This window comes from Rhamphochromis longiceps, linkage group LG15 (genome assembly GCF_057381845.1).
Source record: "Rhamphochromis longiceps isolate RC_006_pf linkage group LG15, R_longiceps_female_GT1.1, whole genome shotgun sequence".
Taxonomy (NCBI): domain Eukaryota; kingdom Metazoa; phylum Chordata; class Actinopteri; order Cichliformes; family Cichlidae; genus Rhamphochromis; species Rhamphochromis longiceps.
Window position 1 is genome coordinate 2,771,535 of NC_140571.1, and position 14,807 is coordinate 2,786,341.

A 14,807-nucleotide genomic window follows, 5' to 3' on the forward strand; every position below is an offset into this window, starting at 1 on the left:
TGAAGCTCTTTACTGCTGTTTTGCTGCTTGGTGAACAGCCAAGCATCCACATTTATCTTAGTGTTGTATATTTTGTTTATATATTTTATATGTGTGTGTTTGTGTATGTGTGCATGTGACAATGTGATGCAAATCTGAAATTAATACTCTAACTACAACAAAGCAAACATGCACCTTACACACCTGCAAAAGAAAAAAATCTTCCCGATCGAAACCCTTCAGTTCAGGCTGTGTGTTCAAGGTATTGATTGGGTGATTTGTATGTGTTGCTGGTGCAGCTGAAATGTGTCTAAGAACATGTGTTGATGGATGTGTCTGTGGCTGGGCTCAGCCTGTGAGGGCTACAGGGTGGATGCTGGGAACGCTCTGACAGCCTCAAGGTTACCCGCCGTGCACCAAAACAGATGGATGCCCCTCATCGTAACTGTCTCTAATGTGCTCAACTCAATCATTCCCTCCCTCTCCCGTCCCATGCAACATCTCCCTCGTTCACTCATGGAAGCAGCTCGCAGAAAGCCCGAGCTGCACTGTGCATCCACAGCCAGCAGTCGAAATCGTGCTTTTGTTTGCCATGCTGGGAGAAATTCAACATCTTATCCTGGGTGCAGTAACCGAGATGTAACGCTACCACGCTATATGCTTGGCCTTTTTAGCGTGTACTAGCTTACTCTTCTGTCGGACTACAATTCTGTGCATTATGTAGTTTAGAAAAAGCATGAAAGCCAGCGAAAACAACTCCACCTCACCCCAAACCTCAGTCACACAACACTGACATACTCTCATATATATATGGCTAGTTAAGCATTTTCTAGTTCTTGGCCAGGGCTGGCATCAACGTCCCATCCACAGCACCGGTGAGCCATCTCTTTACTAGCTAGTAATTAATTTTGAAGCACATAAAGGCTGCAGTTTGCTTTTTTTGATACAAGACTCATTTTTAAATTCAGATTTTTTTGCTCAGATCTGATTTTTATCAATAATAAGCTGCCATGCAGGAGAAGCAAACGAGTATTTTTCTCAGCATTTTCAAGGCTTCCTTCTGTATAGAGGGATATATAAGTGGAAGCTACGAAGCTACAAGTGGCAGCACTGTAGCGTGAATTAAACTATTATTCATTAATTTAATGAATTAATTACATTTATTCCAGAACGTCGGGGGCTACTTTTAACTACATCTGCCATTGCCACTCTGCAAGATTCTCTCAAGAAGAGAGGAAGTGATGGAAAAGTCACGTTCTGACTTGAATGTTGAGACTGAGCTCGCGTTACACAGTAGCATAGCTGTATTGGATTTCTGAGATTACATGGAAGTGGCTGGAATGCCAATTAAAAAGATGATGTTTTTCTGGAATAAAAGCAGATGTAAATCACAGTTTTGCTGCAGTCTGGGTGGGATGTAGAGTGTGATAGACATACAGACGCTTGGTTGGTTTCATACTTTGCTGATGTGGCAAAAAAAAGGTGACATTGACTTCTAGCAGTATAAACAATGTAAAAAGTAAAAAAAAAAAAAAAAGATGCCAAGTCCCCAACTAACTTCCACAGGGCACCTTTAATGAGACCCAAGTTCTGTAGCCGGCCAAACAACGAGCTGAAGCAGCTAAATGGCACAGCTGAGCTAAGGGAAAGTGCACAATCAGGTGAAACTTTGTAGGCTTGTCACCACAAGCGTCACCTTTCACTTGACATTTGGAAGCTCTTTATGATAATTCTGCAAACAAAAAACAAAACAAGTAATGGTTCAGAGCCACAGCAATACTTTGTAAATGTATGAATATGGAAAAGTGCATATTTCTTCAACACATCCATTTACTGACACTCATGAGGATGAACATCTCCCACTGTTCTCCTCCATCTTTTTATCCATTCTCTTTCTTCTGCCCCCGGGGCGTTTAGGCTCCACGGCGTTGCATATATCCAATTATACCGCGGCTCTGAGCACGACGGTGACACATCGATTGACACGAGTGACATCCAGTCTTATCACAGTGACACGATGCAGTGCTGGAGCAAGCATCATTAGCCTGATCAGCCAATAGCGGGGCAGCTCGTTAGACCTCCTCCGGGGCTGGACATGCAGTTCTGGTTCTAATACAGATATTATAGGACAAAGAAGCCGAGTGACAAAGTGATGGAGAGCGGAAAGGAGATTATAAACCTTGAAGGAGCAACTTTATGTTTGTGCACTCTTCTGTATTTTTGTGTTTCAGGCAATTCCACTGGGCTGATGTCGGGCAATTACTTTTCCTCGAGCCACAGCTACACAACAACAACTTCCTTCAAAGCGGCATCTAAACCCCCCTCCCAAACCTCGATGATACTGCAGGCAGTCTTTAAGCCACCTGATTACATGGCTGCTGAATCACGTGAGCATTTCTAGCTAAAACGATTGCCTCAAATACTACGACAGTTTTTTTCCCAAAGTGTGCTTTTGGGATAGGTTGTGCCCTGAGGACAAATCATTCTCCGTAGAGCTCTTTTTGGCCCATTTTTGATCCACCTGTGGTATTTATAGGCAAATGTTCTCGTATTGCTATGCTCCACTTATAAGCCCTCTTTCACCAGAAAGGTGCTGTCAAACTCTGCATGAAAACACGGGCTTTTGTGAGATGAAGATGAAAGAAGGCGTGCTCGTTTCCACCTTTCCGATTCATCTTCAAATCGAATGCATTTGCTGGCTGAAATCGCTGTCCATGCATTATGATGTAAAGGTGCTACATCTGTGCCCAGCTGAAACCAAGCCAAGCTCCAACGGCTGTCGGAAGGCGCTGCATAACAAACCCTGCTCCACACCTGTTGGCCGGCCCCGGCCAGCTCGAGCTACTCAATCCTATTTACAGAGACAGCACGATAAAATATTAAATGCTCCGATGAAAATCCTTTCAATATTCACACGACGCTCTCACATATCTACAGATGGTATTTCCATGTGCGCACGTGGGTGTGTGTTGCACGTTCACCTGCTTTTTCATTCTAAAAACCCTTCATCACTTCATCATCGACGTCATATCAAAGTGAAAGGCTGCATTGTGTGGCCGCCCCCGTTTCCCCCCTACCCCTCGGGATTTAATACTGTTGAGCAGATACATCAGTAAATAGTGGGAAAATGCCGTGGTTATTGTGTATTCTCCACTCACTAGAACATTGTGCATGCAGGCAAATACATTGTGCCCCGACCTCTTTTGTTCCTCTGCTAAGCAAGCGGAGGAGAAATGAATACGTGGCAAACGCCATGATTATTTTCTTATAAATAGTGAACGAAGTAATAAAGCTGTTTTGTTGTCAATTGTGTAAGCAGTTAGGCAGATATGGTCGCAACCCTCTGTGCATGCCTTGGAAAAATAAATTAAGGACACTGGCTAAAAGCTGGAGCAGAGGGATTCTGAAGGAATCACAGCACTGACAGTGAAATTCATCACTAAATCTATCTGTGCAATTACTGATGTGAGCGTCAAACTGGCGAACAGTGCTCTGCTCCCTGTCTTCCGCCTCCTGCTCCCTCTTCCACTTCTCCTTTCTGTTTGTTTACCATGCCCCTGACAGTAGAACAATGCAGCGACCTTTGCAGAGATAATTCTATTACGTAAGTTGAGTAATTGCTCTGGATGTGGAAGAGGAGTGTCCGATTGCTCCTCTTGCTTGGCCCAAAGCTCTCATGTCCTTGGATTTAAATGAAACTCTGCGGCATTCACGGAACCAGACGTGGAGAGGGTCCGCTCCGAAAGCAGAGGAGAGCAGAGCGGAGCAGAAGAAGGGGAAAGGATGTGAGACGACAAGGAGATGGAAATGAGCACGACAAAAGCAGTGAGCCAGAACCCAGCAGGATAAACCCCCTCCAACCCCCCAACCATTTTTTAAAGCAGTGCTGGGCACAACATGTACCTACAGATTGTCCGAGAGGCTTTGAAAACAGCCTGCGAGGTGCAAAGAGCCCTCTGAATTTCCACAGTCACGTTCCCATAAGTGAAGGTGTGCAGTCACAATGTGCAGGCTGCAAGGGTACACAGGAATAAATGGAAGCAGTGTGGATAGCTCTCGCCTGCTGAGGCGCTTTTTTCCCCTTTATTTTTTTCATCTTTTCCACCACCTAGCGACCTGTTAGCTATGATGGAGAAGAGGGCACAGAGGCTCAGTGCTAACAATCGCAAATAGTGGCTTTATTGGCAGAAGTGTTCACTTTACTTTATTCAAGTTTGTTCATTTGGACAATGGGTAGAGATGAAGCCACAGAAACAGACAATTAATGATATTTGCTAGCAGCTATCTGCTGGAGAAAGAGAGATGGAGAGGCAGAGAGACCGAGGGAGAAGCTCCACTCCCACATTGTTAATTAGAAGATCTTTCTCCCTCTCTCACGCTGCGCTTGCTGAATAAAAGATGCCTGGAACACACATGCACGCAAAAAGGCAAGGACTTAAGAAAATTGTTGGCAACATGCCTGTATTGTAATCACAAATTGTACATGTAATACACTGGATTCTTGCAATGTCCGGAAGATATTATTCATTCAGTGATCAATAACTACAGCCAGCGAGAGGGCTGTGGGTTGGTACAGTGGGATGTATAGAGAAAGAGAGAACGACAAGAGGCAAAGCAGCGGAGGAAAATAACAGGAAAACTGATTTCATGCTCAGGGGATTGCATCTCATTTTCTCCCAGCACAGGGAGACGGTGTGCGGTCCAGCTTGTGGATTTACTGCCACCTGGTGGTGCGTGACTACTCTGTAGGGGCTCCAGAAACCTCACAGGAAGCAAAGGCATCAGAGTGGACGTCGGAAGATTGGCTCAATCCGAGAAAAGTAAACGAGACCCTTTATCTCAGGCAGACGGAGTCATGCACACTTGTGCAATACGAGCACAACTCCAATGCACTGGAGTATTCCCGCAGCAGCGTGCCTGTTTGCCTGGCTTTCACCTCTCTTCATCTCCTTTCTGCCATAAACAAGTAAAGAGAAACTGCTCGAAAGAGTTACGCAAAGAAAGAAAATCAGCCACGAAATTCTCATTAAGACTAATACCGCACGGCTAAAAATACTATTACACGCTTGGACAGCCTAGTCAATATTAGTGCACATCTATTTCCAAAAGAAGCAGGCGAACCTAAACCTGCAGAGTCACAAAGATGTAAAATATGTCACCGTCAAAAGCGCCTGTGTCTCAAGAAGAATCACATCTTTGTTGATATGAAATCAATGAGACCTCCCTCTATGTCATCCCGGGCAGCGCCGGGGGGGAATTAATGAGGGCTTCTCATCACTAATTAACACATAAACACTCAGTTCCCATCACCGAGTGAGAGCTGAGGTCGGCTGTTTGGCCCCCGTGTGGAAAACACTGCGTCAGAGGATCGTGAAAGAGAGGGAAGTGAGAAGGAGAGAAGGAAAAAAAGCGAGAGAAAGAAATGTGGAACCGAGAGATATAAAGTCATACACAGCAGCCGGGCCTGACATCAGAAAGGTCTGGATGATTAGGGGATGCCAGCACTCACAGATAGCAGCTCTCCTAACAGCTTCCACCACCTCATTAGTCTGGCCCAGCAGCGCTGTGCCCCCACTATTAAACGCTAAATGAAAGACCGCCAACCGTGATTACTGCGGGGAAGTCCCTTGTCGTCATGGGGATAAGAGATCCCTTTTCTCCCTCACTTTCAGACACACACGCACACAAACTCGCAATTCGTCTTTAGCGAAAGCTATTTGAAGGACGCTTATGAAAAGGCGATTGAGGCAGAAGTGGATATTTTACACATCATCAGTTGCAGTCGGGCTAACTCCCGAGCCCGAACCGCGAAAGCTCACGACATCAAGCAAACCTGTTACGTCAAAGCACCTGCAACAAAGCAAAAAAATAGATGCCCTTAACAACTGCCGGCATCTCTCAGGTGCTTCATTTAAAGATCACAACACACTCTCAGCTCCGAATTCATGCAGCATTTTTAACAAAGCTTTAACTTAACAGGCCTGAACCAACGAGTCCTTGAGTCAAGGATGCGGCTCTCAGTGCTGCACACAGGACGGCGTGAGTTCATGGGTCGAGCCAGTTTTTAGCATGGAGAGTGTGAAATATAATAATGTGCATGTGCATAAGAATGTATAATGGTACGACTTATGAACTGTAACCTTGCAGTATTGTGCAGTTTTGTGCTGTTCTGTGCACCTCGTGCATCATGTGTTAAAGGAGGATTCCATCAACTTTGTGCTGCACCTCCACATGATAACACTGTTGTGGAGATGAGCTGGCTTTGAGCCTTCCATATTTTAATTTTCCTCAATCAACTGTCCTTCAAAGCCCATGAGGCATTGTCCTTTAAAGGCTTTCTACTTCTCTCTGGAGTCCCCCTTTAATGCACATGTAAGGCAAATGCAGAAAAATCTTAAAGCCAGCAGCACTCACGGTCGTTGCAGTAGGTCCCCGAGTAGGACGTCAACGAGCAGTCACAGGTGAAGTTCTCCCAATGTTGGATGCACACGCCCATGTTGGCGCATGAGTCCTCCTGGCAGGTGGTGCTGGGCCCTGAAAAAGGGTGAAAGGGGAGAAGAAACATAGAGAGAGAGAGATACCACAGGTGCACAGTCAAGCAACGATAAGATTGACCGCTGAGGCTAAACAATGCAGGACCCATGCAGAAGGAATGCACTCTAGAAAGACAGGTCTACACCATGTGGGCCTTGAAGAAAAAAACAAGGAGCAAACAGTGTCGTCACACGAGGCCTGACCTGCAGTGCGAATGCAGTTTAAAAAATACTGCCTGATGAATCCTGCTTCCTGCTGGGTAAAGCTGCTGTAGCACTGGGAAGGCGACGCACAGGCGCCAGGTTTTCGCAGCGTCGACTTCACGCTCTTTGAGCAGGGTTGGGGGGAACATCAGCATATACTCTCAGTTAATTACTGCAAAAAGTGCTGTAGAAGACGCCGCTTGCAGCGTGTGCGATGCACTCCGATTAGCACTTAAGACACGTTGCTGCAAATGACTTGGACCCCCGTCTGGGCTAATGTGATGACACTGTTAAGTTTCCTTCTTTTTGGTAGTGTGTGCGGGTGGACGCGCATGCACTTCATTTCATTCCAACATGTTTCCAAATAGTTTTATCAGAGTAAAACTCGCTGCATTCCCTCTATAAAACAGGCAAGACAAGACATAAACCTCCTAGCAGACGGCTCATGGATTCAAAACTGCATTTAACAATACCCACATTTAAAAAACAAACAGACAAAAAAAATGGCATTAAAAAAGCGAGCCCGGTCATTTCCTTGACAAATACTTGCGAGAGAATACACGGCGAACACTGGATACACTGGACAGACGGAATTCACGAAGAGAAAACGGAAAGAGTACTCGAGAACACGCAGTGCATATCCTCGTGTATGCACTTCAGTCAGACAGGAGTTGAGGAGGGTATTCAAAGTCAAACTGGATGTGTGTTTGCTATTCCTCTACACGCCACACATAGCTCTTACTTTTGAATACTTTTACTGAGAGGGAATGCAGATAAGGACAAGCGCACAGCATAGATAACGAGATAAACAACCCCCCCACCCCCACCCCGTGAGAGTCTAGACAGACAAAAGGGGGGGGGAAAAAACTTGACAGTAACCCTTCTGATAACCGTAGAGAAACAAACAAAATTAAATAAAGCAAAAATTAAATAAACAGTCCAAATACATGGCAGACAAATGCAAGTAAACACAGTTTAAGAGCAGTTGTCTTGTGCAAGACAATGTGAAAAGAAGGAGAAGAAGACATCTGAGGTGGAATAAACAGAGCAAGTTTGCCAGCTGAAAGTGCATTTACTGTGTAATGGACAGTAACGGTGGTCAACCAGGCAACCCAGAGACCGCACGGGCACGAGCGGCTCATCAGCGCGAATCAAACACATTGGTGCTTGTTTTGTTAGAGATGGAGGATTTTGCTGAACTCCAGTGTTGTGGCAGCAGGCTGCTTCCTCTCTGGAAAAAAATAATAGCAACACTCATCTGGGTAAAGCAGCAGATGTGATGGATTTTTTATTAAAAAAAAAAAATGGAGACAGAAAGAGAGGTCTGATCCATCAGCGGCACACTGAGTGTTTAGATGTGCTGCGACAGCCTCTTTCTGCTGTCTGCGCCAGCCTGCAATGTGTCACAACTGGCATTTTTATTCAAGAACACAGCACTCCCACAAACTGTCTGCCTCTGCTTTTAACCAGACTTTTGGACCGTCGACACGAGTCCATCACTTATCTGACCCGATCTGTTTACTCCCTTTAATTACACGTGCGCTCCAAGTCGCTGCGCAACGTTATCAGATGTGTTCCTGAAAGAAGCCGAGTTTGCCAGTTTCTGCTACATATCTGATCAGATGTGGTTACAATCACACTGCTGCCGCGCTGTGGTATAAAAAAGTACAAATAATTTAAAAAGTAATAATTTAACACTTGCTTGATTACTCATTTTTGCCCTGCCAGCATTCTCTGTCTATTTTTTTCAGAGAGCAAGCCACCTCTGCAGCACACAAAGGGGTCCTTATTGCCATGGTGACACCCACGATGCATTGCACACAGCAGACTTTCAGGCGAGCAGGCCTCCGTGAGGCGGAGTTTAACCCTCTACCTTGCAGGTCGGCTTTGGTGAAACCAACTTTGTTAGCGCAGAAAGAAAAATAACAAACAGAACAGAGCAGAGCGGAAAACAAGAGTAGAGGTTAGTGGGGAGCAGCATCGTTAGTGTTCTTAAAACTTGTACAAGTTTGTTACTGTGGCAGCAGGCGAGGGGCGCTGACTGGTTTTTTTTTAGTGAGGGCTGAGCTGCTTAAAAATAAAGGTGTTAAATTATACGAGTTCACCATAATGGCAGTGTTTGTTATCTTAATCTTCTGCTGCCCTCTAGAGGAAATGTGTTGTAACCTTTTCCATATGCATGAATAATCAATTCCATTTCAATACAGTTGAAGCATTAGCATGGGAAAATGTATTTATTAAGCACTCAATTTATAGATATAGGTCAAAAGAGCTATGGGTTGTTTTACTGTAAAAAATACAACCTTGGCAGCAGCTCGTTTATATTTTGTAACAGCAATACGTTAGTTTAGCCTTAGGACGTGAATTTTAGGAGGAAAAGTGCTCGGTTTAAATGAGTTACAATGTAAAGCAATCTAGAATTGTTCCTGAGGTTACAACATATTGTTATCATTAAATATACGAATGCAACACAAAAGCTCAGAAAGCTGATATTAGATAAACAGACTGACAAATTCTACTCCAAGTATTATCCTAAAATGTGACAAATACCTGGCAAAGGAAAGCAGAATGAGGATTAACGGTGCCAGCAAATGGCTTTAGGGGGGGCTACAGAAGAGCTCTCTAATTAGTCTAATAAATCTCACGCAGCAGGTCAGGAATCTCCTATGCTGTAGGCCATCTGTACCTTCACAGCCGCGCTCGATCTGCCCGCTGCGGAAAAGGGCGTCGCTGATGAGGTCTGGCAGACGGCCGTTGAGGTCAACCGAGGCCAGGCAGCCCTGGAAGCCCTCCCGAGAAACCACCAGCTTGGGGAGATTCTGATACATGTTAGGTCCCAAACCTCCAATAAACAGGTCGCCTGAAAATTGAGGAAAATATGCGATTACATCACTGTTGTTTACTTTCTTGCCAAGAGGAAGAGTGGTACGATTTGTCATATAGTGTCACTATTTAGCTCCAGCCAGCAATTGTGGGCTGACTTTGTCTAAATGTAATGAAATACACATAAAATACTTGAAAAACATAATTTTTTTTAGCATATCCACAAGATATTCCAGGACGTTACTGGTGCAGGTTAAAAGAATAATCTGATATTGAACTGTTTTGATACAATTCATTTACAAACCTTTTTTGGATTAAAAGTAACTCTAGGTTCAGGTAACCCCTGACTCATAGTATAGAGCAGCGGTCTCCAACCTTTTTTGCGCCACGGACCGGTTTATGCCCGACAATATTTTCACGGACCGGCCTTTAAGGTGTCGCGGATAAATACAACAAAATAAGACTTGTACCGGTACCGAAAAAAAGAAGATTTATTCATAACACACGTGAAAAGACCCAGGAAAACCGAGTAAACGATAAAAACGAAAACAAAATAACGCTGAAAACCGATAAAAACCCTGAAAACCAGACATTTCACACCTGAGCCTCAACTCTCGCAGCCCGGTACCAAACGACTCACGGACTGGAACCGGTCCGAGGCCCGGGGGTTGGGGACCGCTGGTATAGTGTATATACTTATGTGAGTAAACTGTTCATTTGTGCTTTTATTTACTTGCTATTTACCTTAGATGAAGACATAATGTTATTTCAGGTGAAAAAGCTGATGAAAAGGTGAGATCAGGTACCTTTGAGGTCCAGATTCTTGGCTCCGTTGACATTCTGGGTGACTGACTTTGCGTCCACCTTGAGCGTGTGTGTGTTGGAAGCGTCTCGGGTAATGACCACATTGTGCCACTGGTTATCATTCAGTGGGTTGTCACTGTTTCCTTTCAGCAGACTGGGCCCATTTCCCAGGTCGAAGACATAGTGAATAAATCTGGCAGAGAAGAAGAAGGAGCAGATGAACACATCAGTATTTGGGGAGGGGGGTATTTTGTGTGTGCACTAGGTCTCTTTTTATCTTGCAATAGGGATTAAATTTTAATGGAAAAACTCTCACAATCACCTCACGTTGCTCTGACACTAATCGGAGTTAAACTGACAGAGAAAACAATCTTCTTCCCAGCACAATCGTGTTTATGTGCAAAAGGAGATTTGGGATCAATTTGTTTGGGCTTCTCTGTTAAATTCATAAAGCCTTAAGGTACCAACTGTACCCACATCAGCCCTGCTATTTAAAATGTATAATCCATATCTGGACTCCAACTGCTGAATAAAACATGAACACGGCTCGTCCCACTCACCCTTTAACCAGCTCCACGGCAATAAAGTCGTTCCCATCTCCGCTGTTGAAGATGATGAAACCGTCAGGTGAGGTGGTTTTGAACTGAAAGAAGAGGTGCATTGTGGTATACGCCTGAAGAGTGGCCAAGCCCAGGTAGCTGCCCTTAGTCTTGAAAGTCACGGGGTCGGCGATGATGAAACGCATGCCGAAGCGAGCGTTGAGTTCGCAGAAGTCGATGTCGCCATTCTTGCACATATCAATGTACTGCATACCGTTGAACTTTAGGCTCTGGGGGAGAGATGGTGCTGTTATTACTACCTGTGAAGCACGACTGTGTAGTGAGCAAAACTGCCAAGAGACCTCAACCGAAGACTGGAGGAATCATAGCAAGTTAATAAACTCTAAAAACATACACAAGGAATAAAATATGACTGGTGTGGTTCTCACACAGCACTGACAGCAGACCTTACATTATGGGTGGCTGTAGCTCAGGTGGTAGAGCAGGTCATCTACTGATCGGAAGGTTGGTGGTTCGATTCCCGGCTTCCCCTAGTCTGCATGCCAAATATCCTTGGGCAAGATACTAACCCGAAATTGCTCTCCGATGCATTCATCGGAGTATGAATGTGTGTGAATGTCAGTTGTGCTTGTGTGAATGGGTGTGAATGGGTGAATGCACAAGTTGTGTAAAGCGCTTTGAGTGCTCAGAAGAGTGGAAAAGCGCTATATAAGAACTAGTCCATTTACCATTAATTATAGTGTGAAGAAAAGTACACCCTCTTCAAGTTCTAAAGTTTTACATATTAAAAATGTCATTAGCAGGTCTTAAAATGAGGTAAATAAAATCTACTAAACTGAAAAAACAAATCGAAATACACGTACACCCTCACCGCTACTTGCTGCTTCCATTGGAATGAACTTGACCCATAACAGCGACTCATAACATTAGACAGACAGATCATTTCTATAAAAGCAAAGATTTTAGCATTTTGACCAAAGTTTGCCCCAAAGTCTGACCTTCCCATCCTCAGAGCAACTACAAAAAACCCAGCAGCCTCAGTTAATATGTTCAGAGCTCCAAGTTCAGAGTAATAAAATAAAATTTATTTGGTAAATAAATTATGACAGAATAATGTAATATGTCATCTGTTGTTGAGGAGCTGGGTGGATGTGGGTTGCAAAGCGGCTTGCAGCCACCTATTGTGTCAGCTACATCATCTGCTATCAGCCTGCAAGCTATGCTTGATTTCCTCTCACAGATACATGCCGCTGCTGACTTTGAATTATATAATGAATAATACAGGACACGAGCTTCTGATAAGCTCTTAATACCTGCAGATGACCAATAAATGGTGAAGGAGCAGATGAAACAAAGCGTCTCTCAGTCAAGATACCCGTCTCCACGTTGTTGAACTCGAGACGAGTGTGATCACCCGCCATCTGACCTGGGAGGGAAGAGAAAGGAAAAAGAGGCAAAGGGAATGACCCAGCAGCAGGAAGCGAGACGCCCTGGTTGTGTGGATAATGAATGCCAGTGGAACAAAATGAAAAAAACTCTCATACCCAGCACGACTTACTTCCAGGATATTCATAATTTACAATGTTTTGGATGAGTAATACTAGGAATAAAAGCAACAGGCATGCCTTTTCCAGTGAAGAAAGGCATAATTCTTCACACTATGTGTAATTTCTATGTAAACTGTTCATGAAACGAAATCAGCAGTAGAAATAAAAGCACATTATTCAGCCCAACAAACAAAGAAAAAAGATGCGAGATCATGTACGTTTGGTATATCTCAGCAAAACAATAAAGAAATGCATTACAAGAGCGTTACCTTCCGCCATGTCGTCATCCACAGTGAGTTTGAAGTTTTTACCGCGGCGGACCACTCGCACTGAGTGCCACTCATTGTCGTTGAGCTTTTGTCCAGCATAAAGAACCTCAGGGCCCTTGCCTGAAGATGAGGGTTAGTTAGTGAAGGGACAGCGGGGATGGCACAAGCATAAACCAAATCTTTGTTTTCATAAATAAAGTAATTCAATTTCAAACCAAGCATTCTTCCTCGCGACATACAGATAACATCTCCTCCATCTGAGCTTTAAGTGAGATTAGAGGTACTCAAACAAAAAAGAAAATACTTACAAAAAATCTGCTTTGTTTTTCACAGCAGAGGAAAAAAGTTATTCAAACTGGCAGCAATGCTGTTACTCATACAAAGACTCAGTGTTTTTTCTAGTGTTCAATCATTTTTAAATTTACACTTTGCCAGAAACACACTTTTTATTGTGACTTTTAATTGAGCGCTTTAGTTTGAAGTAATTCATCCAAGTAACCACGAGGGGGCAATGCAGCCCCATCGAGCCGATGAAGAGGCCAGAGTGGCTGATTCAGAGCAGAGTCTGCTGCATTGTGGCTGCTGGTTCAATCCAAATTTCAATTGGTGATTTTATTATCCTGAACATATCTGATCATAAATGCACAAACCTAACAATGCTTCATTATATTCACTATTTACTATAATAAGAACTACATATACAGCTGCAGCTATCAACGTAAAGGGCATCTATAATGTAGCACTTCAGTACAGACACACACACACACACAGCTGAAGGACTCTTTGTGTTCTGTCTTTTGTCCTTTCTACAAGACTGTGAGCACTTTGAAAGTATTGGTCCTTTTAATGAATAACAGCATGACTTCTGACACCAGCTGTACTTCGCATTATAAACCCATATTCTGCAGTATGTGTTAAATAAGAAGAACAGGAAAAAGAGACACTGCAATCTATTACGGGGTAATTGAGAAACAATACAGCCCACAAAGTCTGAAAGTGCAAAAGACGAGTAGATACAAACCGACAAAAACCATTTACAACTAGTGTCTGAATTAAATTGGAAACATGGGCCATTTAACATATATAGAGCACATTAAGTCTGATTTGCATAGCTTTGAACTTTGGCTATACCCCCCTTTTATCTGAGAAATCCTCTTTTCAGTCCCCTGCATTCACACATCCCTGCCTCTACATCTAGCACACAGGCTACAATCAAACATTGACTGAAGGAAGAAGGCTGCAGAAGAAGAATGTTGACTTACTGGTGTTACAGTTTATCCTGACACAGTCTAGATGGGGAGGGGAGAATAAGTGACAGATGAAATCGCATCCTTCAAGGTTACAGCTGCAGACATCCAAGAGCAAAAAAAGCCACCTTCCGGGGACGGTCACATGACACTGGCGACCATTTTAGCTTAGCTGGCGACTGACATTAAGCGTTTCTATATTAGCATTGGAAAAGTAATCCCCAGTCCAATTCTTTTAATCAGTATTACTGTACCCAGCAATATTGGACCAACACGGGTCAATATTACTGCTCTGGATAAACCATCTGAAGCTTTTTATTCTCCATTTTTAAACCTGTGTCATTTCCCCCCTAAAAACCCATCATGTTTCAAAATGGTCACTTGCAACTTATTGGCCACATCGATTTTGCAACCCAGCACCCAGAGTCCAAAATACTGTACTAGTTGTATGAAACAAAGCCGTTTTAGATGGCACGCCAGGAGAAGAAGAATCTTAGATTCAAATCCACACCTAAGGGGGAAAACTGAGCCTGTGATGGTCAGGTGCGGGTTGAAATCCATGTGACCAGGCTGGTCATGTGCCGTCAACCGCAACAGAAAAGTGGGTGCAAACAGCCTCGTGCCACTCAGCACCAACACCACACAGAGGCCTTAAGACCCCCCCTTTCAGAGGATCCTACGCAAGTTGTGGAAAATGAGCTACATGAGTTAAACTGAATTTTCAATAACACTGGATTCAGATTCAAACATAAACTAGAAATGACCAAGAAAATTCTCTACAAATGTTCTATACTTTTAGCTTTTATTATGTTCAAATACTTTACCAGAAGACATATTCTTT

General features: G+C 43.7%; 1 protein-coding gene across 5 annotated transcripts in view; it reads right to left on the reverse strand.

Moving 5' to 3' along the window:
- Positions 1-14,807, reverse strand: part of nrxn3b (neurexin 3b) — a 334,694-nt gene that overhangs the window by 182,850 nt on the left and 137,037 nt on the right. For 4 of the 5 annotated variants that reach the window (XM_085382343.1, XM_085382344.1, XM_085382345.1 and 1 more), the window contains 8 exons: positions 13,982-14,008; positions 12,720-12,839; positions 12,217-12,329; positions 10,904-11,172; positions 10,346-10,536; positions 9,403-9,576; positions 8,590-8,616; positions 6,394-6,513 (listed from right to left, as the gene is read on the reverse strand). In XM_085382343.1, coding sequence (XP_085238469.1) covers positions 6,394-6,513; positions 8,590-8,616; positions 9,403-9,576; positions 10,346-10,536; positions 10,904-11,172; positions 12,217-12,329; positions 12,720-12,839; positions 13,982-14,008 — 1,041 coding nt within the window. The remainder of the gene's footprint in view (positions 1-6,393; positions 6,514-8,589; positions 8,617-9,402; positions 9,577-10,345; positions 10,537-10,903; positions 11,173-12,216; positions 12,330-12,719; positions 12,840-13,981; positions 14,009-14,807) is intronic. The other variant, XM_085382342.1, reaches the window with a different exon arrangement.